We start from the raw sequence: 26,763 nt of genomic DNA on the forward strand, positions 1-26,763 counted from the left end.
TAATTTTTTGCCAGTTGAATGCATACCCTATGTGAAGGTTTTTTTTTCCAGCAAGATGAGATTCAGTATAGAATTTGAATAAATGTGGCTGGTGTATGTGGCAAAGGATGAACACACCAGAGATGTGACCTTTTATCTAAAGGTGTCTGATTTTTTTTTTTAATCTTTGCATTTAAAAAAAAAAAAAAAAAAAAGTATCCAGCTCTCCCTCTCATTAATCTGACTTTACTCACTTCTCAGCATGCTGGTAACGTTTTTTGGCACATATGTAGTATAGGATGTATAGCTGCTGCTGCTGCTGCTGCATAGGAAACATGGAAGCTTAATTTTTGGCAGTTGAATGCATCCTCATACCTATATACCAATTTATAGTCTGCACATATGCACATATTACATTTATTTATTGCACGAACTACATTTATTTATTGATGGACTGCGTACACTATGTTCACCCATTCACTCTGTATCTTTTATATCTCTATTATTGTTTTTTATAATTTTTGTATAGCTTTACTATCTCCTCTCTTTCACTCTGTTTGCTGATGTTGCTGCTTTGACACCTGAATTTCCCTCTGGGGATTAATAAAGGTTCATCTTATCTTATCTTATCTTATACCCTATGTGAAGGTTTTTTTATTCCAGCAAGATGAGATTCAGTATAGAATTTGAATAAGTTTAAATGTGGCTGATGTATGTGGCAAAGGATGAACACACCAGAGTTTTGACCTTTTATCTAAAGATGTCTGAAAAAAAAAATGTATCCAGCTCTCCTCTCTCATTCATCTGACTTTACTCACTTCTCAGCATGCGGGTAACGCTTTTTGGCAGATAGGATGTATAGCTGCTGCTGCTGCATAGTAAACATGGAAGCTTAATTTTTGCCAGTTGAATGCATCCTCATACCCTATGTGAAGGTTGTTTTTTTTTTGTCAGCAAGATGAGATTCAGTATAGAATTTGATTAAATGTGGCTGATGTATGTGGCAAAGGATGAACACACCAGAGTTGTGACCTTTTCATCTAAAGATTGGTTCAGAAAAACCAACGGCACATGAGAAATCAAAACTTCAGGATGAAAACACATTCATAATGTAATACTTCCATGACCGTAACCTATACAGCAATCCACCCAGAGTGTTTATGTGACCCCATGCAGGTTAAATTTACAGATATTGATAAAAATCTGGGACCTTTTACTGAGATTTCTTCATGGTAAAGACTAATGTTAAGGTGTCTGACGTGAACTATTTTGCTGCGTACTGTATATCTGCCCTTTGTTGGTACCCGGTTTTTCATCTGTCGACCTTTTAATGCAAAACTGCCTTGTACCTAGTTTAAGTATGGATGTGGCTGCTATTATCAGGGATCAAGATCTCTTTCTGTTTTTTCTTTATCATATCTACTGTATATGCTGAAAAAAATTATAATTATAATGAGAAAAAGTAAATGAAATTTACGGATATTAAAATGGTTTTATTTTATGGGATGTCCACAAATGTCCAGTGTTAACCTTGTATCAACTAGCTGTCAGTTGAATGCTAATAACAAGTAATTAAAAATATCTAATTTAGTGACAACTGGGCGAACTCCATCTGCTGATGAAGATCATGAAATATGATCAAAAGCTCCATTATAGCTATGTCAATACTTGAGGTGATATTTATTTCTCAACTGCTGGTTCAAATTCAAACCTTGAACTTCAGAATAGCACTCAGGTTGTCCAATGTTGATATTCCACTATCTGCTGAAATTGAGTCATTGTTGATTAATCAGTTAGTCGAGCAACAAGTCACTGCCACTATTTTGATAATCGATTAATCGTTAAAGACATTTTTTTTAAGGAAAAAAGCCCAAAATTCACTGGTTCCATGCACGTTTTTGTAGTCCTGCTGTATATGATAAAAGTTAACTGTATATCTTTGAGTTTTTGACAAATATTTATACAAACTAAGATATTTTTCACTTGTTTTCTGACATTATATCATCCAAACCAAATGTATTTATTGAGAAAATAATCATCAGATTAATTGATAATGCAAAATATGTGTTAGTTGCATCCCTAATACGCAGCATCTTTAATCAGTATTATCAATTTTTTTTGGTCAATATGTGAGTTATTGCACTAATATAGAACTTTAAAACTATTTTCGCTTGATTCCCACTCATGACTTGACAGAAGAACTATACTCTCAATCCTCAACAGAATCAATAGCAAACAACTAAATCATGTCAGTGACCAGCAAATAGATCAACTTCTTGTGATGAAGGTTTTGTTTCAGGAACACCCATCATTTCCGTTATGTAATATTTTTTGTTGTCTGTCTTGAGTTTGCAGATAACAAAAAAAAACTGAGCAGAGTTTTCCGCCCTCTTCCTTTATTAGTGATTTATAAAGTCAACAGAATTGCCAGGAGTTTCTTGGAGACCCCCCATTTAGGAAACCAAAAGCATGGCCAGAGTAACCTTCTTAAGGGACCCTGGGGCTAAATGGGCCCCTGTTAACCCCCCTGTTCCTCCCACTCTGTGTAAGTAAACCAAGCCTGACCCAGAGCCTGCGTTCTCCTGCAGCCTCCAACCAGTAATCTAGTCCCAGGTCTTCTTTGAAAGGAAGTGTTTGGGGTGTTTGGTGTGAGCACAGAGTGCAGGGCGGGTCATCCCTCTTAGTTTCCTCGTGACTGATACAAATGCAGACAAGCCCGAGGAGGAAAACAGAAGAGGATAAAAACTCCCCGGACTGCAGAGACGCGCGGGGAGGAGTTGAGGTGTCACAGCGGTGCTCCCGCGGGTGTCTGCGCCCAATCTCGGAGGCCTCTGATTAAAGAATGATTTATAGGGGCCGGTCGGAGAGGCCCGCTCAGCAATCCGTCTCGTGAATGAGATTTTTCCTCAGCAAGAGGGCGGGTAAATCAAACCTCGGGGCGAGAAGCTCGGCGATACAGGGCTCAGTGATTAAATGTTATAATCACCGCTGCTGAGTGTGCGGCTTGTTTCCGCCGCTTGTTTTTCATCGGGGATGCTGAAACCTTAAATCAGTTTAACCTCGGTTTAATTTACAGAACATATGTCTTGTTTTGGGTTATTACAGAATAGAGTGTCAAAGGCTGATGTACTGCGACAGAAGTACAATTTATTTCAATGCCGTGTTATACAGATCACATAAGGACACGCAACCCCCTGTAGAAGACAATTGTTAAACTGTGAAGAGAGCAAAAGATTGAAGCCTTTGTGTTCAGGGCAATATTACATTTTGAAAAACAAGAAGTTTGGTTTTAGCAGACAACCAGGAAGTCTTGCAATCGAGCCGAGATATGATGCAAGTTTTAAGGAAAACAAATCAAAAACAAGCTACGTTTCTATGAAAGCGTTATTATTGCTGGTCTTTTTGGATCTCACTGAATAAAGGCCGTAGTTTGAGCACTGACCGCTCCATCAGCAGCTCTGCTCATTTGTCAGAGAAGTGAAGCCTGAGGAGGAGGAGGAGGACGCGTCAGCTCGTCCTGACAGCGCTGCAGATACAGATGATCCGCACCAACTTTACATTACAGACGGGTGAAGAATCACTCCCAAGGATACGGTTTAAACACCCCCCTCGTAGAAACACTGCAATGTTTTTTGTTTAGTGACAAACATGCAGATGCAGTGATGTTTGTGTGTCAGTGTTATAATATGAATGTAGCTTGAAAAGAGACAAATGCATGATTTATTCCTGACCTCAGGCAGTCAAGTGATCTAGTAGCCCAGATGTTTACAGTATGAACAGATATTATGTATAATATTATAAGCAAGTACATAGTATAGTATAGGCCTGTAGCTGCTCTATTAACGGTGAAAACAAGATTGTATATCCTGTAACAATCTGAGGTAAAGAGCTGCTATAAAGTGTCACCACACATTATGTTTGAATTAAGAAGACGCCTCTAAAAATCGTGTGTGTTATCATTTTTTAATTTCTGAAGTTCTGAATTAAATATACAGGCTAGAGTGTACTGTAGGCCTAATAACAGCAAATCCATCCCAATAGTGTCACAACACTGACATCTTCTGGTCAGATAATAGCAATGCACCCACAATGCCTTATTTCAAAGTTGATCTGAAGTGAAAGTGAAAGCTCTTGAGGCCTAAACTTTGGATTTCCTGTAGCTGCAAGACGCTGGTGGGACACGGCACAACAACAACAGTAAGTTAACTCAAAATATATATTCTATTGCCTTTTGTAAAAACACTTTTCAGGCCACTATGGGTTGTTGGAAAAGTTGATGATGATCTTGACAAGAAAAGTTAACCCTTGTGTGCTTACATTGGCTTTCTTAGGGGTCTTGCAGAAGACACTGCTGTATGTGCGTCAGTCAATCATTTCCTCAAATATCGGAAGTGTATTGAAGTGGTAACCCTGAGGGGACAAATACAGAATTGACCATAAAGCTTTGTTATTGCAGCAAATAAGGAGATATTTCATGTTTTATTTTATATGAACTATGTGTGAATAAACACATACTCCTTAAGCTTGCCAAAAAAGTTGATAAGGAAATGTAGCTACAGTACATTATCCTGCATTTACAGTATATTTGGAGAAATTAGACCCCTTGTTAGACCTCTTATGAAGAAAGCTGCGTAAAAAGTCACAGATAAGGAGCATGTGAGAACATATTTTATTGCAGCGTGGTCTTTATTGTAGCAGATGTCAGAAACATGGCATCAGTGATGATCTTGTCATGAAATAAGGAAAAGTAATCAAAAGTATCAAGCTAATGTATTTTAGGGTAAAATAAAACTTAAAATTTGACTATTCATTTGTTCTTTTTCAGGAAAAATGAAGATTTTCTCATTTAAAGCCGGAAACACTCTGGATTGTGAACGGAGATTTATTAAAAAACTCACCAAACAAGGAGCAAGGGAAGTGAACTCAATCGAGAATAGTGAGGCTATCATTGTCTTCTGCCCCATCGTCAGTCGTTTTGAGACCGACGTAAAGGCAGCGCTGTCCAGCCTCCCTGCAGGTAAACATGCAGAAAATGCATCTGAAAATGTTATATTATGTTTTGTCTTTTAGCTCCAAACTATGATCTGTGTTTTCTGTCTCTACCAAAGAATCCTCACATGGTAAGAGACTGATTCTGGTGGCGATGCATCCCACTTTTGATGAAGACTACACATTACCAAACCACAGAGAGCAGGACAGCCGTGCAGTCGAACTCCTTGTAGACTGCCTGTTTTTTGAGTCAAAGGGACTTTTGAGGTGCCCTCGCAATAAAAAGGCAATCGAGATGGTCCGCAATACGGTAACCACACAATATATATTTGTGTAATTTTCATGTGGCAGTTGTTTTACTTCAATGAAATGTTGCATTTCAGTTAAGGTTCTTGGACCACTCTCACATATATTTTGCTGTACATTAAAACATAAATTATTATTGTAACCTTGTTAACAAGAACAGCTGGAGCGATGGAGCTCTATAACAATTTTGTATATTCTAAAAGCATATTTTCATCAAAAATAATTATGAACATTTTCCTGTATCTTTTTGGTTTGAGAACATCCCCATCCCCCTATATTTATTTACTACCTTATGTATCAATTATAGAGTTTAATGCTTTTTTTCTTTTCTTTTTTGCAGCTGGGTCTTAAAAAGTTTCTTCGTAGTTGGAGGAAAAAGTGAAAAAAGAAAAGAAGAGTAAAAATCAAGTTGAACCAAATGAATCGGGAGAAGAGGGAGATCAAAAATAAAAATGATCTGAAAAATCAAGGATTCCTCAGATGGCCTTTGTTGGACTGAAGAGAACAACTCAAGCGACTCTCACAGAAGTCTAATCCAACCGCTCTTTCACTTCACTCAGTTTGATTTTGATGCATGTACATGAATGTGATTGCTTATTAATTCTCTTTTTTCTTTTTCATGGTTGAACAACCATGTGCTTCTCTGTTTGCTAAAGTATACCCTGCATCATTTCACTGTTTAGTTTCAAATCAATATACACTTATAAGAATGTAGAATAAATGTAGGCTTGTAGATCCAAAAAATAAAAGCAATCTCATGCAAACACACGTATCCTGGTCTTTGTGATCAGCAACACCTCCTCACTGAAGTTGCCATTAAGACATTGTATTAAGACGTTGACACTGTGGTTTGATACCTTTGCACAATGGCCCACAGGAAACCAGGAGGATCGAGGTGGAGCCGCAGAGTCCAAGCTCCTGCAGTTACATTGATCCCATTATCCTTCATCTGACTCTTCCTCTGCTGGTCACTGTGAAACGTTGGAGCTGTGAGTAGGTTATTAGCACCAATGCCAATGGCCTGCACATATAAAATGCTATCAAGAGAAAAGAGTTAACAAGTGTCTATAGCAACGTTAACGGCTCTGTGACGCTGGACTAAAGCACAGTGATGCTTTGAGTTAAATGCTAACATCAACATGCTAACATGTCCGCAGTGACAATATTAACATGCTGATGTTTACTGGGTATAACCATGTTCACAAGTGCCTATCAGCATGCTAATATTAGCTAAATACAAAGTACAGATGACGCTGATGTCAATGTCATTAGTTTTGCAGGTAATTGGTGATAAACTGCAGTATTAGACTAATTTAAATGTAACCTGATAATGAGGGTAATTTGAATCTCACCAAAGTGGCTGACCGACAGACCGGCATTGCCATATGTGGAGCCACAACACTAGCAGTGCCTAAAAATACTGAAGTGCCTTAAACTTGCATTCTTTCTAATAGCCAGCAGGGGGCGACTCCTCAGATTGTATAGAAGTCTATGAGAAAATGAGCCTACTTCTCACTTGATTTATTACCTCAGTAAACATTGTAAACATGAGTTTATGGTCTCAATTGCTAGTTTCAAGTCCTCTTTAATACAGCATGATGTTCATTTAGTAAATTATGGTCCCATTTAGAGGCAAATAGACCATAAAGAAGGGTACTCTTTAGGGCATTGCTACCTTGTGATTGACAGGTCGCTACCGCGGCATTGTTGGGTCTGCCAGTTGTCCGTGTTCGTCTTAGAACTTTAACCCTTTCACAGTGTGTTTTCAGCGAATGGAAGTTAATTGTATCATTTTGGTTGCCTAAAAAGCGTTCAGTTGTGCTTAGCTCCACCCTCTCGTGTCAAGAAAAAAAAACAAGATGTTGACGGCCAACATTCCGTACTCGAGGCTTCAAAGCGGCAGTCCACAAACCAATGGGTGACGTCACGGTGACTACGTTCACTTCTTATATACAGTCTGTGATCCAAACATGCTCAAGTGAAAAGGTGATGAGACAAATGTTTCAGTCATCTGACGATTATCAGTGTCTACCAAAGTCTCCCCTTCTGAAATGACTGGGAGGCCATATTTATCTCAGGTTTTTACCGGTTAGGCTCAGTCACTTAGCCAACAAACACAAGGCTTTCATCCAGGAGACCGCTGTTCGTGTCCCGTGAGTCACGTAACAATCAGCTGTTCATTTGTTTACAACGTTCAGCGTCATTCTCACAGTACGAACGTAGTAGTTTTAAGCCAAACCATGTAGTTCTTTCCTAAACATAACTATCGTGGTTTTGTTGCCTAATCTTAAAGTGACACCAAGGGAAACTATAGTGGTATTGATGCCAAAAATAAAGTGACACCAAGGGGCATGACACCAAGAGGCGTGACGAGTTGGGATGAGAACGTGTCGGCAATACGTGTGTCGTAATGGTCGGCCTTTGGGTTTTGCAGCAGCTGCCTCTACTTCCCCTCTGCTCCTCCATTTGATCGAGGCTACTTTAATGATGAAATTGTGTGCTTGAATAAGAATGCTTTGCTGACGTGTACGAAATTCTGCTGAAGCATCAGCTCGGCACAATGTTGGACACTGATTCCCCCGGGATATCTTGTAAATCGTATGATGGTCTGACTCTTTGTGCTGCTGACTTTGTTGATTCATACGAGACTGGAATAGTAATCTAGTAGGCCTACAAGGTTTAACGCTCTGTATTCTCTCATGTATTGACCCAGATTTTTTCGCGAGTTAAAACCTTTCTTTGCCATTTTTATTCTGTGCATCTTTAGCATCTTACAATCAAGACACTCATGTCCTGACATACATTGTTAGATTATGATGCCTGGTGCACCCCTTGGCTTTTATATGCTGTGTTCACTGGAATATACTTCCTGTAACATCAAGCGTCTGACTGTTTGGAGTCACCAGTCGGTTCATCTTTGCTATAAATTCACTGTAATCCCAGTAGAGACGTTCTTTCTGCAGAACACATTGTTGCTGGTCTTTGATATTGAGGCTTTTTAGTTTTCTTTTTTCTTCTCCTTGAGGTTATGGAGTTTTTTTCTGTTTCTGTAGCTGGTAAACACAAGAATGGCCACACACTTTAATAGTGTCATCAATCTCTCTGTGTTTTTTGGTAGCTTCCCGCTCAATGCATCTGCAAAACAAAATCATTACTTTTCAAATGCATTCGGAGCCAACGCTGTTTCTATGCGGGAGCAGCTTTTGAATGTCAGTGAATACTTCTGAGGCAAATGCTATGGGGCCGTCGTGTTGTAGTTGCACTCTTGATCAAAGGACACTCAACTTTACATGCTTCCGTGTGTCATGTTGTTTCAAGCTGTTCTCATCCCAACTCGCCGCTTCGTCACGCCCCTTGGCGTCACTTTATTTTTGGCATCAAAACCATTATATTTACTCTTGGTGTCACTTTAGGAGTAGGCAAATAAACCACTATAGTTAGATTTAGGAAAGAGCTGCATGGTTGGGTTTAAAACTACTATGTTTGTACAGTGAAAAGGACACTTAACATTGTGAAAACGGGACACGAACGAACAGCTGATTGTAACGTGACTCGCGGGACATGAACAGCGGTCTCCTAGATGAAAGCCTTGTGAATTGGGAGAGATGCTCTAGATGACACTGAGAGCACCCAGGGGAATGATCTGAGTATATGGGAACATTTTCTGTTTCACAACTGACAACACTACAATAGAATGAAGGCCTTTACACACCGGAGGCGTGATAAATAAACAACAAGAAAATGCAAAATACTCGCCAGCGAATATTATATGTCTAGGGCTTTTATTGTGAAAGGTAATAATGGAAGGAGTGGATCTGGTCTGTGCTTCCTTTGTCAAGGTTGACAGGAGTAATAAAGTTTGCCATCTTGGTTCACTATGGAGCCTTGTGTTGTTGTTTCAGAAATATAGGCGCATCTCAACCCATTCAGCGCAATGTGATTGGTCGATGCCTTTATTCGCAGCTCCGGACTTTACAGTAGGGCTGTCAATTGATTAAAATATTTATTAATCGCATGATTGTCCATGATTAATCGCAAATTAATTACACGTTTTTCATCTGTTCAAAATGGACCTTAAAGGGAGATTTGTCAAGTATTTAATACTCTTATCAACATGGGAGGGGGCAAATATGGTTGCTTTATGCAAATGTATGTATATAATTATTATTAGAAATCAATTAACAACACAAAAAAATGACAAATATTGTCCAGAAACCCTCACAGGTACTGCATTCAGCATAAAAAATATCAAATTATAACATGGCAACTGCAGCCCAACAGACAACAACAACTGTCAGTGTGTCAGTGTGCTGACTTGACTATGACTTGCCCTAAACTGCATGTGATCATCATAAAGTGGGCATGTCTGTAAAGGGGAGACTCGTGGGTACCCATAGAACCTATTTTCATTCACATATCTTGAGGTCAGATGTCAAGGGACCCCTTGGGTCATGACAGTTTTTCCTCGCCAAAATTTAGCGTAAGTTTGGAGCGTTATTTAACCTCCTCTGACGAGCTAGTATGACATGGTTGGTACCAATGAATTCCTTAGGTTTTTTAGTTTCATATGATGCCAGTATCTCCACTAGCTTTAAATTAGAGCTACAATCTCCGAAAGATTGCGTTAATGCGTTAATTGAAATTAGTGGCATTAAAACTAATTTGTTAATGTGTTATTATACGTTATTGACAGCCCTACTTTATACCCTGTGACATCACAAGTTTGAGACTTACTTTTCTGGTTTCTTTGAGAGAGAGAGAGTCACTAATGTTCACAAATATTGATTGAACTTTCCTAGGCCATGGACATAATATATTGGAAATCTTAGTTTCAGTAGGTTCCCCTTTAATGTTGTTTGGTGTTTATCTTTTCCAAATTTGTGGAATATTATTCAAAGAAATACCTGATGGTTATATGAGCTAAAAATGTTTTGTATCTAACATGAAATAACAGTGACTTAAACAGCTGAGAGAGAATTTATTTCTGATTGCACTTCACTCCATTGCTCACAAGATGGCAGTTGAAGATGACATTTTCTCTGCATTAAAACACAGAGGCTTGCTTGGTAGGCCTACATGAACAGCAGTTTCTCCATTACTGACAAACATCCACAAACTTGGCTGTGAAAGGACGGAAAATAAAACACTACTCCATATTAGTGACATTATGTCTACAGCAAAACATGTACTATAATGTTTTTGGACTTAACTTTAAGCTATAAAAATGGCCCTCCAAATTGTTTATAAGAAAAAAATAACCATTTAGGACTGAAAATTCTCTTAGTGTAGGTCTTGATATGATTTCAAAGATCCATTTTAAAATCATATTTTATAAAATAATAGTTTTAAAAATATAAATCCATATCAGTATAATTTTTTTGGCCAAAAATAATAGAATTTTTTTGGCTTTTTTTTTAACTTCAAACAGAGCGACATTCTTGAACGCACCCCTGAACCCACTGGAATACATCCTGTTTGCATCGGTGCACACACTGCAGGCCCACATCTGCATATGAACGTGGACACACGCCAACACACACACACACACAAACAGACACACACACACACACATGCCCTCACACTCGTACGTACGCACAAACACACTGTGTACAAACCAAAAGTGAGTTCTCTCAGACAGGAAATGATGTCAGCTCTTGTCTCCAAGGAGATGGAGGCAGTTGCTAAGATACTGTGACACTAGGATTTTTCTCTCTATTTTCTCTCCCTCTCTGTCTCTCTAACGCGCGCACACATCACACACACACACACACACACACACACACACACAGATACACACACACAGGGATGTCACCACGGATAACTCGAAACTCTCCCTTTGCATCTCTCTTATTCTCTTGCACAGATGGCAATGAGCACCAATCCAACTTTTTCTGTTACATTTCTAAAAATAACCGCCAAAAAAAAATATCACTTTGTTCACAATCCCAATTGGACACCCGGGGCCATTAAACGGATCACTATTATGCTCTTCGCCCAAAATCTAACATCAGCGTTGCTGCAACAAAAATGATTCTTAATCTTTGCTTTGAACTGTGTGCAATTACTCAACCACCCACTTCCAGAGCGGCGAGGCCTGTAGCTAGTATCCCCGAAACGATGGAAGTGATGGATGTGTATCAGCGCCCCTCTAAAGCTTCTTCGCAGCGTGAGCGGCACCTCTCTGGCGCTATCAGCATGCCACATATGTCTTGGCACTAGCATGTTGCTGCCAAATCCTCGCCGCCCTCCCCTTCCTCTTTCCCCCGTGGCTCCTAACACAGCATTAAGAGTTTATGGGGGTTTGGGGTTTGTATTGGAAATGCCACGCACTCGTCCTCTGGATGGCGGGATTAGCTCTCTCCGCTGTATTTCTACACCGAGAGCCTTCCTGTACTGATGACACAAGCAATACAGCGATGAGTGTTTGTTCATTTACTGTGCACAAACGCGTGTCCCCTCTCCCTCCCTACACACACACACACACGCTCAAGGGTGCCTGCACACACACATACCATAAGGGGAATATCAGATTCAATGTACAATGACACAGTGAGGACATAGAGTGGAAAGAGGGGAGGGGGGGAGGAGAGGAGAGGCACAGGGGTGGGTTTGGCGTGGACTCATTTTAAATGGCGCGGGGGTTGGAAGGCAAAAAGATGTACAGAGAGAGAGGAGACGGCGAGAGTGGCAGGAAAAAAGGCAAGCAGGGTCGGGGCGAGAGACTGGATGTGGGCTAAGATTTCAGCATGAGTGATATAGGGAATGAGGGAAGAGGGAGAAAAAGAGGGGGAAAGGAGGAATATCCTCTGCACCACTGTGTGACTGGAAATTTAATAGAGGCGGCGAGATAGAGGGAGAAAGAGAGGGAAGGAGAGAGAGGTAAATGGGTGGGAGAGAGGCAGAGGAGGGGGAGGGGAGAGAGGAAGAGAGAGGCAAAAGGCACAGAGACCTCATTGCTGTGCAGCTTTCAGCAAAAGCTAGTGGTCGTGAACAATGCTCACTACGGCATTCACAGAGAGGGGAGGGGAGGAGCGGAGAGAGAGAGAGTATATATCTTGGGGGTCTTTCTGAAGCATAACTGGCCTTCTCTGTCCTTTGACCTTTAGTGTGAGCTGAGACGGAGCAAAGATGTGCAGGGATTTATTTATACCTATAAACTAGTAGTGGATACACAGCTACAAGGAATGCTTCTCTTTCTCTGCACACATTCTGAGAAATAAACGCTGGTGAAGGGGATGATGATATAGGAGCTAAAGCGCTTGACACATGTGGACGTTTCACATGACAAAAATCGATATGGGGAGGCCACTCAGAGAGACTAAAGCTTTCTTTATTGGCTAATAACTAGCTGGCGTCTTTCTCAATTCACTAATTGAAACACGCAGCAGCTCACTGAACTGGTACCTGCTCACAAAATACTTCATATGCACATTTTCAGGCTGCAGAAGTATCTGAAGGTTTGTGTTTTTATAACGTACTCTCATATAACGGTGTGTATGATATCTTACGAAAAAGTGATTCCTCTTTTTTCGTTCATTTTTCTACAAATGTCCAGCAACACGTGTCAATTTCTTCACAGGAAACAACTTCCTTAAGTTTGGCAAGAAAGCCACTTTGATAAGTTTAGGAAAAGATCGACTTGGTTAGGTTAAGGCAACAAAACTACTTACTACTTGACAAATAAATTAAATTGAATTCTGGTTTCACATGGGGTACAAACGCCGGTCTCCTGGGCGAAAGTCTAGTAATTTTTTTGCCCACCCATCCACCCCGACCTCCTCCCTACGCGGCGTTCTCCGCTTTTATATTTCATGGTTCTCGATTACGTTAATTACACACAAATTGCTTTCGTGGGATACACATAAATTATGGTGCATTACTTTCTGTAGGTATAGCTACGAACAGTGTATGAGACCAGCCTGCAGGGCTGCAGCGTGTGACTGACAGCCAGTAATAGTGGTGATGGCTTCCTCATGTACAGCTTTAAATTCCACCACTGAGAACTGCTTTCAAATAATAATAAATACTTATATGCAAAGACTGCAGAAAACAGACCTCATTAGTGTGCTAGATTTAATCTTAGCTGGCCATTGCTGAAATGCACGCATGTGCTGGCACTGCACATTCCTTATGAACATGGACATTATAATATAGGCCTGTACTGTACCAAAACTCTTTAAGACTCAGCAGAGCGTGAATGTTTCTTACTGCAGATGTTTTTTGGCCTGTTGGTTTGACAGGAAACAGGTGTCTTTAAGTTACGTGGTGGTAAACACTGAAAACTGACCTGAAAAAAAAACGCATTAAATGTCCCAATAGAAGGCATGAATGCTGATCCAAGTGCTGCTGAGTCATATTATTAATGAATATGTGGCTATATTCATTTACATGCATGGATGTTGCACCAGGGGATCTGAATCCAAAAATCTGCCGACTAAAAACAAACCAGACTATAAAAGACTGTTAAAAGAATGTTTCTTACTGCAGATGTTTTTGGCCTGACAGTAAACAGGTGTCTGTCAGGCGGTGGTAAACTCTGAAAACCGACCCCAAAAAAAATGCATGAAATGTCACAATAGAAGGCATGCATGCTGATCAAGCGCTGCTGAGTCATATTATTAATGCATAATGTGGCTATATTCATTTACATGCATGCATGCATGTTGCACCAGGGATCTGAATAAAAAACCTGCCGACTAAAAACAAACCAGACTATAAAAGACATTATATAGGCCTATACTCTTTAAGACTCAGCGGAGGGTGAATGTTTCTTACTGCAGATGTTTTGGCCCGTTGGTTTGACAGTCAACAGGTGTCTTTACATGGCGTGGTGGTAAACACGGAAAACTGACCCCCAAAAAAATGCATGAAATGCACTGATCAAGTGCTGCTGAGTCATATTATTAATGAATATGTGGCTATATTCATTTACATGCATGCATATGTTGCACCAGGGGATCTGAATCCAAAAAACCATGCAGACTAAAAACAAACCAGACTATAAAAGACATTATAGTATCTGTATTTAGTTTCTTACTGCAGATGTTTTGGCCCATTGGTTTGACAGTAAACAGGTGTCTTTACGTTACGTGGTGGTAAACACTGAAAACCCCCCAAAAATGCATGAAATGTCACAATAGAAGGCATGCATGCTGATCAAGTGCTGCTGAGTCATATTAATGACATATGATATATTCATTTACATGCATGCATGTTGCACCAGGGGATCTGAATCCAAAAACCTGCAGACTAAAAACAAACCTATATATATAAAAAAAAAAAAAAAACTCTTGCAACGTTCAGAGCTATAGATAATAAATCATCTAAAAGAACGCATGCATCCATAAGTCTAGGCACCTTCATTTAGTCTCCTAAACGCTGCCTTAGTGGGATTCAGACTGGGACATACGGAATGTGCGTAAAAAGAGTCGCTCCGGCTGGACGCAAAAAAACGCTCTCCTCCTCCAAAGGATGATGATAAGGCGCATGGATGCACTCGCCCCAGACCTCGTTCCCTTAAATGTGATAATACTAACATCATTTTCTTACCAACGACCCTTAATCTGATCTTTTTTTTTTTTCCTCTCCTCTCCCCACCCCCCCCCCTCCACCCCTCCATCCCTTCCTCCTGTGTGTGTGTGTGTGGATTGTGTTCATCTTTAAACCTGCCATCACTGTAGCCCCCCGCGTTGCGTTGGCGCTGCGGAATAGCAGCCTATACGAGAGAGAGAGAGAACAAGAGGCAGCTTCACAGCCGTGGAAACAAGCGAATCAATTTAAGGGAAGGAAGAGGAAAAAAAAGGAGAGATAGACGAGGCGAGGTTGGGGAAAAAACTGGCTGGATCGGTGGAGAATAAAGGGACGAACGAAGGGGAAAGAGAGAAAACATCGACCTGACGCTGCAGCCGTGGAAACATTAAGAAAGGTACGTGGAGATATATTGGTTGGACAGGTATAGATGGAGACTGAAATGGCCGAATTGCATACATGTTACCTAATGCGCATGGGATGCAGTCGACAAAAATTGGGATAATGAAACAAAAAAGGATGCACAGATTCATTATAATTTAATAAGATACACTCGATGTCAGTGGGATAAAGCTGTTTTGGAAATGTATTGAAATAATTCCTTATGTAAGCCTGTGCGTTTCACATGTCATGTCATATTTTCACACCAAAAAAAAACCTGAGCCTATATGGATTGTTTTTTTTTGTGGGTGCAGTCATGTTGTCATTACCCCTGAAGAGAGAGGAGAGAGAGAGAGAGAGAGAGAGAGAGAGAGAGAATGGATGCAAGCCATTTTGTAATGCAGCATGTGCAGAATTAGGCCTATTCAGAATTTCAATTGGAAGGTGCGCCTGTAGTGAAGAAGCGCAGCTGCATAGATGAATAAGGCCATTCTGTTGAATTGTAGGCAGATATTATTATGCCAGAGGGCTATATGATGAGGAGAGGGATTGCAGATTAGGAGGTTGCAGACTGCAGGAGAAAAAAAAATAGTCATGTTATGGATATTTCTCATGAGTTGATGTCAAGAGAAATCATGTTGAAAGTTGGAGAAATATATTTTTTTTTAGCATGAACCTTGCAATCTGTTACCACACTGATGAAATGCAGTCCCATCCTACCCCCTGATTCCCACGTCCTGAATCAATCTAGTGTTGTCATAGTTACAGCAGGATGATGTTGGCCCTGCTGCACCTGTGTCGCTTTGTGTTCATCTCCACCATCTGTAAATACATGAGGTCTAATTGGGGCCTCTCACACAGAGGAAGCATCCCACAGACCAGTGTGTCTCTCTGTTTATTGAAAACAACCCACCACGGTTTTTTGCCTCTTCATAAACCTTAACGACTCCGTTGTGGAAGGCATTGATACAATCAGGCGCTTACGATGATGTGATTGGTTTGTAGCAATTGGTCAGCAGCTTGCAGCTAATTTGTCTTTTCACGACTGAGCAGCTTTCTCAGGCCTGATCGAATAATCAATATCTACATGGTCGCAATCTGCTCTTGACATGGAAGAAACGGCTCAAGATCGAGGAAATACAAATACCTTTCAGTGAAATTGGTTGGAAAGAAAAAGAAAAATACAGTATAGCCGATAGTCTTGAGCATGTCATGAACCTTAAACGAAACACAAGGATGAAGGCCCGCTGGGGAGGGAACTGGCCCTCGGATGAGTCAAGGTGCAATAAGCTAAAAATAAAGCTGTTGCATGCTGTTGTTTCTTGGAGAACTTGAAGATGGGAGGTCAAGGCAACAGGCGTCCTGCTGGCACAGTCAAGGTCTCTCCCTCCATACAGTTTTACCCCGTGTGGTGCTTTACATAGATTGTTTTTACTGTCTCTCTCCAGTGACTTTTTGCCACAAAGAAAAGGTGTAGTTCAATTCCTTCAATGCACCTTTTGTTGTCTTTCAATGTTGATCAAAAAATACATAAAACATCTAATTGTGGTCAACTGCCAAAGGCTATTGGTCTGATTTGGAAATCATTCTTCCTTGTATGGATGCAACGAGGGAAAAAAGTTACATCAGAATGTTCATATTGTATATTTACGTGTGTAGAAAACAAACTTCTCCATTACCTCCATATTTGTACATTTCAAGAACGGTGGAAGTAGCAGGAGACATTGGGGAATGGCGTTCTTGAAATCACATTCCCTCGCTAATATTTACAAGACATCCCAATCCGAAAAAGGAAAAAGAACAGAGTGTGTATAAACACATTCTGTTCTGATAGCCATTCTATGACCAGATAAACATTAATGACGCTGTGTTTTGATGCCTCCATGAATCATTTTTCTGTTGAGCTAAACATTGCGACGATCAAACCGTCATCCTGGATCACATACAATTCTGACGCCTGGGAGAAACATTTCATTTTTTATTTATTTCAGTCAAATTAATGAAATGCATAATTATACCTGCTGGATGGGGATGAGAAGGAGACTGTTCCTCTGTTAAGAACACCATAATGAGGAGTGCTGCAAAGGGGGCTGCATACGGTAACATTTAGGATTCTTAATGTGTTGTTATTTCTCTGTGGCAGTTACAGTTCGGATGGTTGTAAATATGGATGTGTGAAAATCTGTGTGTGTGTTGGAGAGAGAGACTGTGGGGTGAGCAGAGCATCTAAAAAGTCTATTTTTAGCATACACTCCCTTATGAGCTTTCTTAATAGCTGCTTTAAGAGTTCTCAGAGCTGCGTTTTTAATAAAGACTGACGTTGACCTAATCATCAGACCTTGTAGATATTGAGATTCATGGCTTATGTGCTCCCTCTGTTGTGATATTGAAGGCCAAGGTTGAACCGTGTGCTTTCTCACGTCTCCCTGCACTTATGTAAAAGTATATTTTCAGTTCTTATTCCTTTAGATGAAGGTATATACTGTTTATTGTATACCAAATGCTGTGAAGGGAATAAACATTAAGCTTTAAGTCTGATATGAGTTGATTTAGACCACAAAGGTGCTGCCGATCAGTTTCGAACGGCAAACGCTCATCAGGCTCAGCTAAACACAGTAATGTGGAATAGGGCACTGGACAGTAAAAACACAAGATGGTGAGTGAGCAGGTTGCCACAGCAACCGTGTTTCTAGGAGCGCATGCATCGTCGCTGCATAGGAGAGGAGAGATGCTGAGGACTGCCATGGAGGCTTTTAAAAAAATTAACTTGTTTATGGGAGAGTAAAAAACATTTTGAAAATGTACCCGACAGTTATCTGATGTAAAATATCAATAACGATAACACAGCGGTCATAGAAGTGACAGGTAACAGAGATCGTATTTGTTTTCAGCGCAGGCTTGTGACTGCGAGAGTCACCGTGTCGAACATGACGTGCTTGAGAAAACAATGAACACTTTCTTTTCTGTTCTGATCATTTAAAGGGAAACAGCACAACCTTTTCACTAAATATAGTGAGTCTGCTGATGCTCGCGGCCATTTCCCTCTTAACCGAAGACACACAGATACACATTTCTACATTACAAAAGTAATTTGCACCATCTTTTTTTTTTCTTCTTTATTCACAATCTAGTTGTCATTTTGGTTCATCAACTTTAGTGGCTGGGGATTTTGTCTGATCGTGCATTGCTTATTGTATACAGCATGTGCATTGCAGTAACATTTCAGGAGTCAATTCATTCCTTCATATCTTAATTGCTAAATTACTGCCGCTGCCTCATGATGGATTGCACGAATGTCTGCATTAACCTCAGGTCTAGATGAAGCCCGACAGCAGTTGTAATTGCGTTCAACAACTTGGCCTAATTTTAAATGTGAGATTCTGCTTATGTCAGTATGTATCTGACTAGAAGCATAGCCTAACAGTATCAGAAAGTGGACGACGAGACTGCCGTCCTAATGGGTCTGCTGCAGCACTTTTTGACCCAGCTTAAGATTTTTGTGGCCATTTCAGACCCTGACCCAGATGTTAAGTTCAACCGATGAAGAAAATGGCAGCTGACTCACCAGTTAGACTACAGGCCACAATTTGAGAGCCACCTCTTTAGGAAAAAAAAAAAAGCCTGACCCAGCTTGTCAAACTCTGTGGTGACCGGACATTGTAATATTTTGAGATTTAAATTCAGTTCTGGGAATACATGCATGTATGTGCTAGGCTAATATCTTAAAGTTACTGCACTTACCTGACCTCCTTCTTCTCTCTGCTTTTTCTCTCTTCCCCCTACAGTGAGAAGACTCCACAGAGATAACACGTTCAAGAGCAAACCCTCCCCAAAATCTTCTATTCTGATAAATTGTCATGGGAACAAACAATACTGAGTTCCCCTAAAATGACTTGTTGAAAAGAACAAGGACTTTGATAGTCAAAAAAAAAGCATGAGCAAAGTAAAATAAGAATCTATTAATGATAAATAGAGTCTTTTAATATAACATTACACTTTTCCCTTTCCATTTTTAAAGTGACTGCTTGAAGGAGAAAAACTGAATAAGATAATACAATATGATCAAGATAAGCACTTAAGTTCCCCTGTTTGGAGGTGACTTATCAACATCATAGCAATAGGGGTGGGTCATGACTCAGTTGCCATGCGTGTTGTCATGGTGACCAGCCCCTGTTCCCCTTCCCCCCTCCTCTGGTTGGTCCAGCTCTTGTTGTGGTTTCACAACTATGGACCACAGCTGACAGAGGCAGCACCCCCCTGCCCCACCCCCTGTACCTGCTCCAATCAGGCGAGCCGTGTCATCTGTACAAGGAAGAGTTTAGATCAAGTCCCAGACAGTATTTCAGAGAACACAAGATACCTCAATCTACAAGAGAACACAATTCAGGTAAATATGGCTTCACCTTCAAACAGATTACACCTTCAGACTGAATTAATACATGTTGACAGCAGTAATTCTGATGTTGCTCCAACATGCCTCCATGTTTTTGTCTCCACACCAGGTGATCAAGTCTGACACATTCAAGCACCTGCGGCATTTGGAAATCCTTCAGCTCTCCAAGAACCACATCCGGCAAATTGAGGTGGGAGCTTTCAATGGCCTTCCCAACCTCAACACGCTGGAGCTTTTTGACAACCGTCTCACGGTGGTACCGTCACAAGCCTTTGAGTACCTCAGCAAGCTAAGGGAACTATGGCTCCGGAACAACCCCATCGAGACACTGCCGGCATTTGCCTTTCACCGGGTTCCCTCTTTACGCCGTCTCGATCTAGGGGAACTCAGGAAGCTGGATTTCATCTCAGAGGCCGCCTTCGAAGGTCTGGTCAACTTGCGCTTCTTGAATCTTGGCATGTGCGGCTTGAAGGACATCCCCAACCTCACCCCGCTAGTACGACTAGAGGAGTTGGAGCTGTCAGGGAACCAGCTGGGAATAGTCAGACCTGGGTCCTTCCAGGGCCTAGTGTCACTTCGCAAGCTGTGGCTAATGCACTCCAGAGTGTCGGTCATTGAACGCAATGCTTTTGATGACCTCAAAAACTTGGAGGAGCTCAACCTCTCCCACAACTCCCTGCATTCGCTGCCCCATGACCTCTTCACCCCTTTGCACCAGTTGGAGAGAGTACATCTCAATCACAACCCTTGGGTGTGCAACTGTGATGTTCTGTGGCTCAGCTGGTGGCTGAAAGAAACTGTTCCCAGCAACACCACATGTTGTGCTCGATGCCACGCGCCCCCAGGTATAAAAGGCAAATACATTGGGGAACTAGACCAGAGCCACTTCACCTGCTATGCCCCAGTGATTGTTGAGCCGCCCACTGACCTCAATGTCACTGAGGGCATGGCTGCTGAGCTGAAATGTCGCACAGGAACCTCGATGACCTCCGTGAATTGGTTCACCCCAAATGGCACTCTGATGACCCACGGATCGTACCGAGTTAGGATCTCAGTGCTTCATGACGGAACACTGAACTTCACAAACGTGACCGTGCAAGACACCGGGCAGTACACTTGCATGGTGACCAACTCCGCTGGAAACACCACTGCGACCGCCGTGCTCAATGTGTCTGCTTCGGACCCCAGCAACGCCTACAGCTATTTCACCACTGTCACTGTGGAAACAGTAGAGACAGTGAAAGGAGACGGGGAGTCAGCAAGACAGTATATTAACGAGACCTTCATAGAATTTAATAATCCTACTGTTCAAAGAGGGGTGTTAGAGGGCCGACCTGGCATCACTACAACGCCTTCTATCGCACTGCCACCACGATCCAACAAAGATACTGAAAACGCAGTGACTGTGTCCATAATGGTTGTAACTAACATTCCAGGCTTGGATGATGTAATGAAAACAACTAAGATCATCATTGGTTGCTTCGTGGCCATTACCTTCATGGCAGCTGTTATGTTGGTAGTATTCTATAAACTCCGGAAGCAGCACCAGCTACACAAGCACCACGGCCCTGCCAGAGCCATCGAGATTGTCAATGTAGAAGATGAGATCGGAGCCGGGGCCGGGAGTGGCATCTCGGGTGGTTCAACGATGAATTCTGGCAGCGGAGAAGGAACCCTAAGGATACATCATCCAGAAATAGTTAACCTCCCCAACATTGGCCGTTCGGATACTCTCAACCATTACTACAAGACCCATCATTTCAACAACAATGTGATGGGTCTTAGTATCGGCTCCGAAGGGATGGGACCAGGAATGATCCTCAATAGCAAGAACCAGCAACTCCAGGATATGCCCATCTCCTGTACCTCAGTCCCGATCTCCACATCTAATTTGCTCGGCTCATCAGGCAACGGCACCAACATGAACCCCTGTTCTATGTCCCCACCGCTGCCGATGTCCCTCCCCATGCCTACCATGGGCTTACATGGATCGATCAAGGGTTTCATGGGCCAAAACCAGAATCCCCAAATGGAGCCTCTTCTCTTCAAGGGGAGCTCGAAGGAAAACGTCCAAGAGACTCAGATCTAGAAACAAAAGCGAGAGTATAGAGAGAGAGAGTGAGCAAGAGTCGGAGACAGAGAGGGGATTGATGTTGGGTTTATGCGCGGAATGATTAGACACTAGAGTGCATTGACATTACACCAGGAGAGAGGATAGACTGACACGGCAATACACAAACACATAGACTTATCCGTGACAGTGTACTGAGCCAAGGATTACCACAATGGGCCACTTGTGTTTGTAGTAACGATCATGGCCATGGAGATCAAGGAATGGACATTGCTACAATGTAAATCTGTGCCAAAGCAAATGTTTTTTGCAGTTTCTACAAGCTGTGTTCTCATAGGGAAAAACTAGCCTTTCCGAGTAATCAGTCCCCAAATCGTTGTTGGCCAGCAGAGATGAAAGACATGCACAGCACTTACAACACTGAAGATCGGAGATATTACAGAACAAAATCCAAGAGACATTTTTCTTCCACACAAAAACACAAGCCACACTCTCTCTCAAGTGACTCAATAGACTCCCTCAAGGTGACAATTATGTAGGCATAAATAGATGGACAAAAAGGTACAGTGCAGTACAAACTACTGTGAAAAATCCACAAATTATATAAATATATTTTCATTTAAATATGTATCATTGCAGACTCCGATGCAGAGATATTTTGGGACGGATGTATAAGCTGGTATAGTTTGTTTCTTTGTGGATAATCAGGGGCGGCGATAGTGGAGGTTGGTTATATGATACATGTTTTAAGTTTGGCTACTTCTCAGAAACATAAGGGCTCAATTGCAACACTCATTGTGAATCTTTGAATTGGCTTTGTGACATGAAGTCCATTTAGGTTGTAGAACAGTAAACGCAGATCTCTGTTTGACAAATTTTTTTCTGTTGCTTCAGTAATAATCATTACAAACTTTTGTGTTCTGAGAGTGTATTATGTATTTTGTAAAAGCCAGCTACTTGGTATTTGAATTGACAATTCTGATACTTAAATGCCAGCATCAAACAATGGTTAAAACGATGTTCCACAAACGCGGAAAGGTGATCCATTGCAAAGACCTGTATGGGTAAAATAAAGTGTTGACAATGTGTTATTTGAATCAGATCAGTAGCCAGATACTTGCTTTTAGACAGGAATTTGATATGACCTCCTTGCTCATGGTTACCATAATCATGCCATAAAATGCTGTCATAAGGATGATTAGACATCTATCTGCAGCAGCATTCAAGAAGGGATTAAACATCCATCTTGGGATGATTGGAATGAATGAAAATGTACAGTATATTAATAATAATAATGTCTGGTTGTATGACAATTGTAAGATCCACATTTTTACAGTGTAACTTTCATATGTTAAATGCCATTTACGCTTCTCGCGTTTCAACTATGTATTTCTTTATTTTTGTTAGTTTGATATAATGTGTACAGTTGTCTAGCCATGTATCATTACGTGTGAAATAAATCAATCATATATTGGGTTGTGGCGGGTCAATATGGCGACCACATAAGTAAAGAGTGAGACGTTATGCAGGCCTCTGTGCTAAACCCCAATTGAATGTATGGTTTGTGGTTCAGCCATTAGTCATCCTGGTAATGATAGGTGCCATCTGCTCTATCGACACGTTCAGACGGGCTTTTAAGCACTCTCCCATACCGTAGATGTTCCACAGACACTACTGGTTTTGCAAAATGAGTGTTTTTAACAGATGACAACTTATTCTTAATGAAGGTGCTTTTGTCTGAAATTAGCCCTCAGTATGCTTCTCCCATGGTGATTCTTTCATGTTAGTTTGGAAATGGGAAGAAGAATTGAGGAAAGAATAATTAAATTATCTCTTTTTTTTGTATTGAACAAGCAGGGACCTAAAAATGTTTGTTGCAATTGAGCACAAACTGGACCAGTTATTCCAGATAAATGTACCTGAGATAGTAGTATCGCCAAAATCATATCAACAAGGTTTTAATGCAGCTCTGTATGTGATTTTGCCGGGTTTTTTTCTGCTGCTTATCCTCTTTCAGACCTGCATTGCTTATATATATATATAGGAGCTGTTTTATATGAGCGATGATGGTTTCTTATCAGCAACGAGCCCACACTTATTGAGAGAAAAGGAACACTGGGGAATAGTAATAATAATGGTGATAATATGAGTGATGAAAACCCACCCAGATTGCACTGTCACAGAGGTTAATCCATGAAAGGAACATCTTCTGCGTCGATGCGCACCACGTTCATCCTGTTTTAAAACATCTAATCCATCTTTTAAAATGTTTCTGGTTATACCTGCAACACCACATGTAAACCGATCGATCAAACAACTCAGATTGTCTAAATTACAGCCGTGTATTTTCTCCAATGTTTGGCCGCGGATCTCATTCAAAAGCATAGTAAAAATGTAAATGCATTGCGACCCCACAGACGGCTCTAGTGGGCAGGGTTCAACCGTAGCCCCACAGAGACACAAATGGAATATAAATGAAGGCTAAAGACACAACATATGGGCACGCTCCCTTGATGTGCTACATTCGGTGGCTCTGCCGTCGGATTTCAAAGAGCATACTAGATACCTCCTTGTGTGCTGTGCTGTGTGTGTGAGGGTGCATTCCTGCATGTTAACCGTGGAACAAAATCTTCTTACCTGAGCGCTACTGTAGCAGTGTTTTATTACGATGGTGACTCACCTAATCAGCACAGAAATGTTCCTTTCATACCTCTGGACATCCGCAACATGCACGATTATCATCATTATTATTAACATTTGGAGGAAATGCAGATTACATCTTAGTATAGTGGCTGCCGTTGTACATATTGATTTAAAAGGAGGCTCAGTCAGTAACGTATGAGCCCTTTTAATGAAGATCACAAGCTTGAGACTGGAATCTGAATATGTGCATATTGGGCAACTGTACCTCACTGTATTATATAGTATATGGTGGTGAATTGATGCAGTTTGGCTACAGATGGATGGAGTGCTGGCATATGTGTATTCTCTTCACCATCCGTTGCTCGCAATGAATGGATGCTTCAGCCCAGATGACATTTCTTGGTTTGTCGGAAGCAAAGCTCCTTAATGAAAAGGATTATCATATCCGAGACACCAAATTGCAAGACAAGAAAATGGACTGACCTTTTGGTCTTTTAAAGGTAAGCTGTTCAGTTTGATAAAACAATGTAAAAAAAAAAGAAAAAGACCTGGGTCTGTTTTGAAAGCTTTTTAAAAAGAGAGAGAGAGAGAACAGTGTTAAGCTCTAGAAAAATTTAGATTTCTTTAATACAAAATAATGATTAAAAAACAGTAATTCTGTGTTTTTTTTATTTTTCCTTTTTTATTTTCCAGTTGTTGGTTGTATCTCGGTATGTGATATTATCAATTTGGGTCTTTATGTATTGTCATTAAATGTCATTTCTTTTCACGCGTTCATTCAGGTACACAGTGTGGCAGAAGAGTGTATTTCTTCGATTATAGCAAAATCAACATGTGCTGTACTTGCACTTCAATGACTGTCATGCAATGACTGAGAGGTATATTATTTCACTGTTTGCTACTTCTGTGACTGCAGTAAGGAGCTATTCTGCTATTAGAAAACGTGTGCCACTTTCATTCTTTGCTGTGATTTCATCCTACGGAGCACCACAACTAACTAAATGAGAAATGAGTTAACACGTTTAACATGATGATGTTTCAAATAAGTTATTGCGTGAAATTTTATAAAACAAAATGGAAAAAGTCCTAACAATTACTGTGTTTACACTGTATTTTGTTACTTTATTTTTTTTGTATTTTTTTGCACTTATTTATTGAATCAGGACCAGGAAACACACTTTCAAAATAAGGTTATGGTTGGACACAATAGAGTGCTACATGGATGAGGTATTTTTGTAGGTCAACCCAGAAGTTAACATTTGCATGGACCTTTATATAACAAGCTACCAGCTGTTACAATATAATTGTGCACATAGCAGGAGTACAAGGGGCCATATAGAATGTTGCAGGAATGAGTCCTAAAACCCGGAAATTAATTTGCATTTTAGTTCTTCCCGTTCCCTCGACAAAAAGCCAATGGGATTTTTCCATTGGGTTTTGGATTATTGCAGAAAATAAGCTCTGTGGCAAACAAACTTCCAATCTTCACAAATGAACACCACTTGTAAGATTTTTTAATGCAATCGCCCGAAGTAAAAAGCTAACGTTAGGCTATAAACGAACTACAACACTGTCACATGAGCGCGAGTATACACAACGAGGCTGTAAAGGCGGAACAGTCAGCGTGATGTCGTTAGTAGTCTCACTTTTTAGCAACCGCCTTTTTTAAGTCATGTAAAAGCTTCAAAATTCACGAGTTGGATATTTACTGACGTATTTTATATCGTAGAACAAAACGTTGAAATCTCTTAAGCTTGTGTTAACCACAGACCTTATTTCAGACATCTAAAAACCTATTAAAAAAACCCATTGACTTCCAGACGAGGGAACGGGAAGTACTAAAATGCAAATTCATTTCCGGGTTTTAGGACTCATTCCTGCAACACTCTATATGGCCCCTTGTACTCCTGCTATTGTAACAGCTGGTAGCTTTGTTATATAAAGGTCCATGCAAATGTTACAGCCTATTACAGCAAACGTAGCCACAGTATAGGGAATTAACAAACTGTCAAACTATTTTCAGATGTTGTTAATACATAAATCTGTAAACATCTGTAATCATGAAAAATTAACAAACTTCTACAATTGTGTTATAACGTCAGAGGTGGTCTGATAATATTCTAGCGATAACATCTGATCTAGCTGATTGAAATCCTAATAACAAATTAATTAAGAGGGGCAGCTGTAGAAGTACAGACATTGAACGCAACACTATTACATCCTGTAATCACTGCAGCGTGGCAACCGCTTTAATAAATCAAGTGGTCCATCATGTTACATTAGTGTAATTGTACATAAACCCGCACTATTAGCACATGTTGGGAATTTTGCAAATCTAACAAATAGGTAAATGGAAACAAATCAGATCCTTTTAGTGTATAGTTTTGACATTTCCTATACAAGGCTGGCGTGAGAGCAGTGGATTTGGGTTATGTTGCAGATGAAGTGCACTAACTCATCTTTATGCCGGCTA

The 26,763-nt window shown here is 40.7% G+C and overlaps 1 protein-coding gene and 1 long non-coding RNA gene across 3 annotated transcripts; one reads left to right on the forward strand and one right to left on the reverse strand.

The window, feature by feature from the left end:
* The first annotated feature begins 14,438 nt into the window (after positions 1 to 14,438).
* On the forward strand, positions 14,439 to 24,842 carry lrrc4bb (leucine rich repeat containing 4Bb). Of its 2 annotated transcripts, none has more exons than XM_037755647.1 (3): positions 14,439 to 15,199; positions 18,969 to 19,570; positions 19,686 to 24,842. In XM_037755647.1, the coding sequence occupies exons 2-3, from the start codon at positions 19,328 to 19,330 to the stop codon at positions 21,663 to 21,665; spliced, it is 2,223 nt and encodes a 740-aa protein (XP_037611575.1). In that variant the 5' UTR covers positions 14,439 to 15,199; positions 18,969 to 19,327; the 3' UTR covers positions 21,666 to 24,842. The 2 variants fall into 2 exon arrangements, with proteins under 2 accessions (XP_037611575.1, XP_037611576.1); XM_037755648.1 differs by lacking the exon at positions 14,439 to 15,199 and adding an exon at positions 17,067 to 17,282.
* On the reverse strand, positions 15,377 to 16,882 carry LOC119479734. Its single transcript, XR_005204743.1, has 2 exons — positions 15,860 to 16,882; positions 15,377 to 15,754 (listed from the first exon to the last, which is right to left on the reverse strand). It is a non-coding gene; the product is annotated as an uncharacterized LOC119479734 (long non-coding RNA).
* Positions 24,843 to 26,763: the final 1,921 nt, after the last annotated feature.

This window comes from Sebastes umbrosus, chromosome 20, assembly GCF_015220745.1.
Source record: "Sebastes umbrosus isolate fSebUmb1 chromosome 20, fSebUmb1.pri, whole genome shotgun sequence".
Classification (NCBI taxonomy): domain Eukaryota; kingdom Metazoa; phylum Chordata; class Actinopteri; order Perciformes; family Sebastidae; genus Sebastes; species Sebastes umbrosus.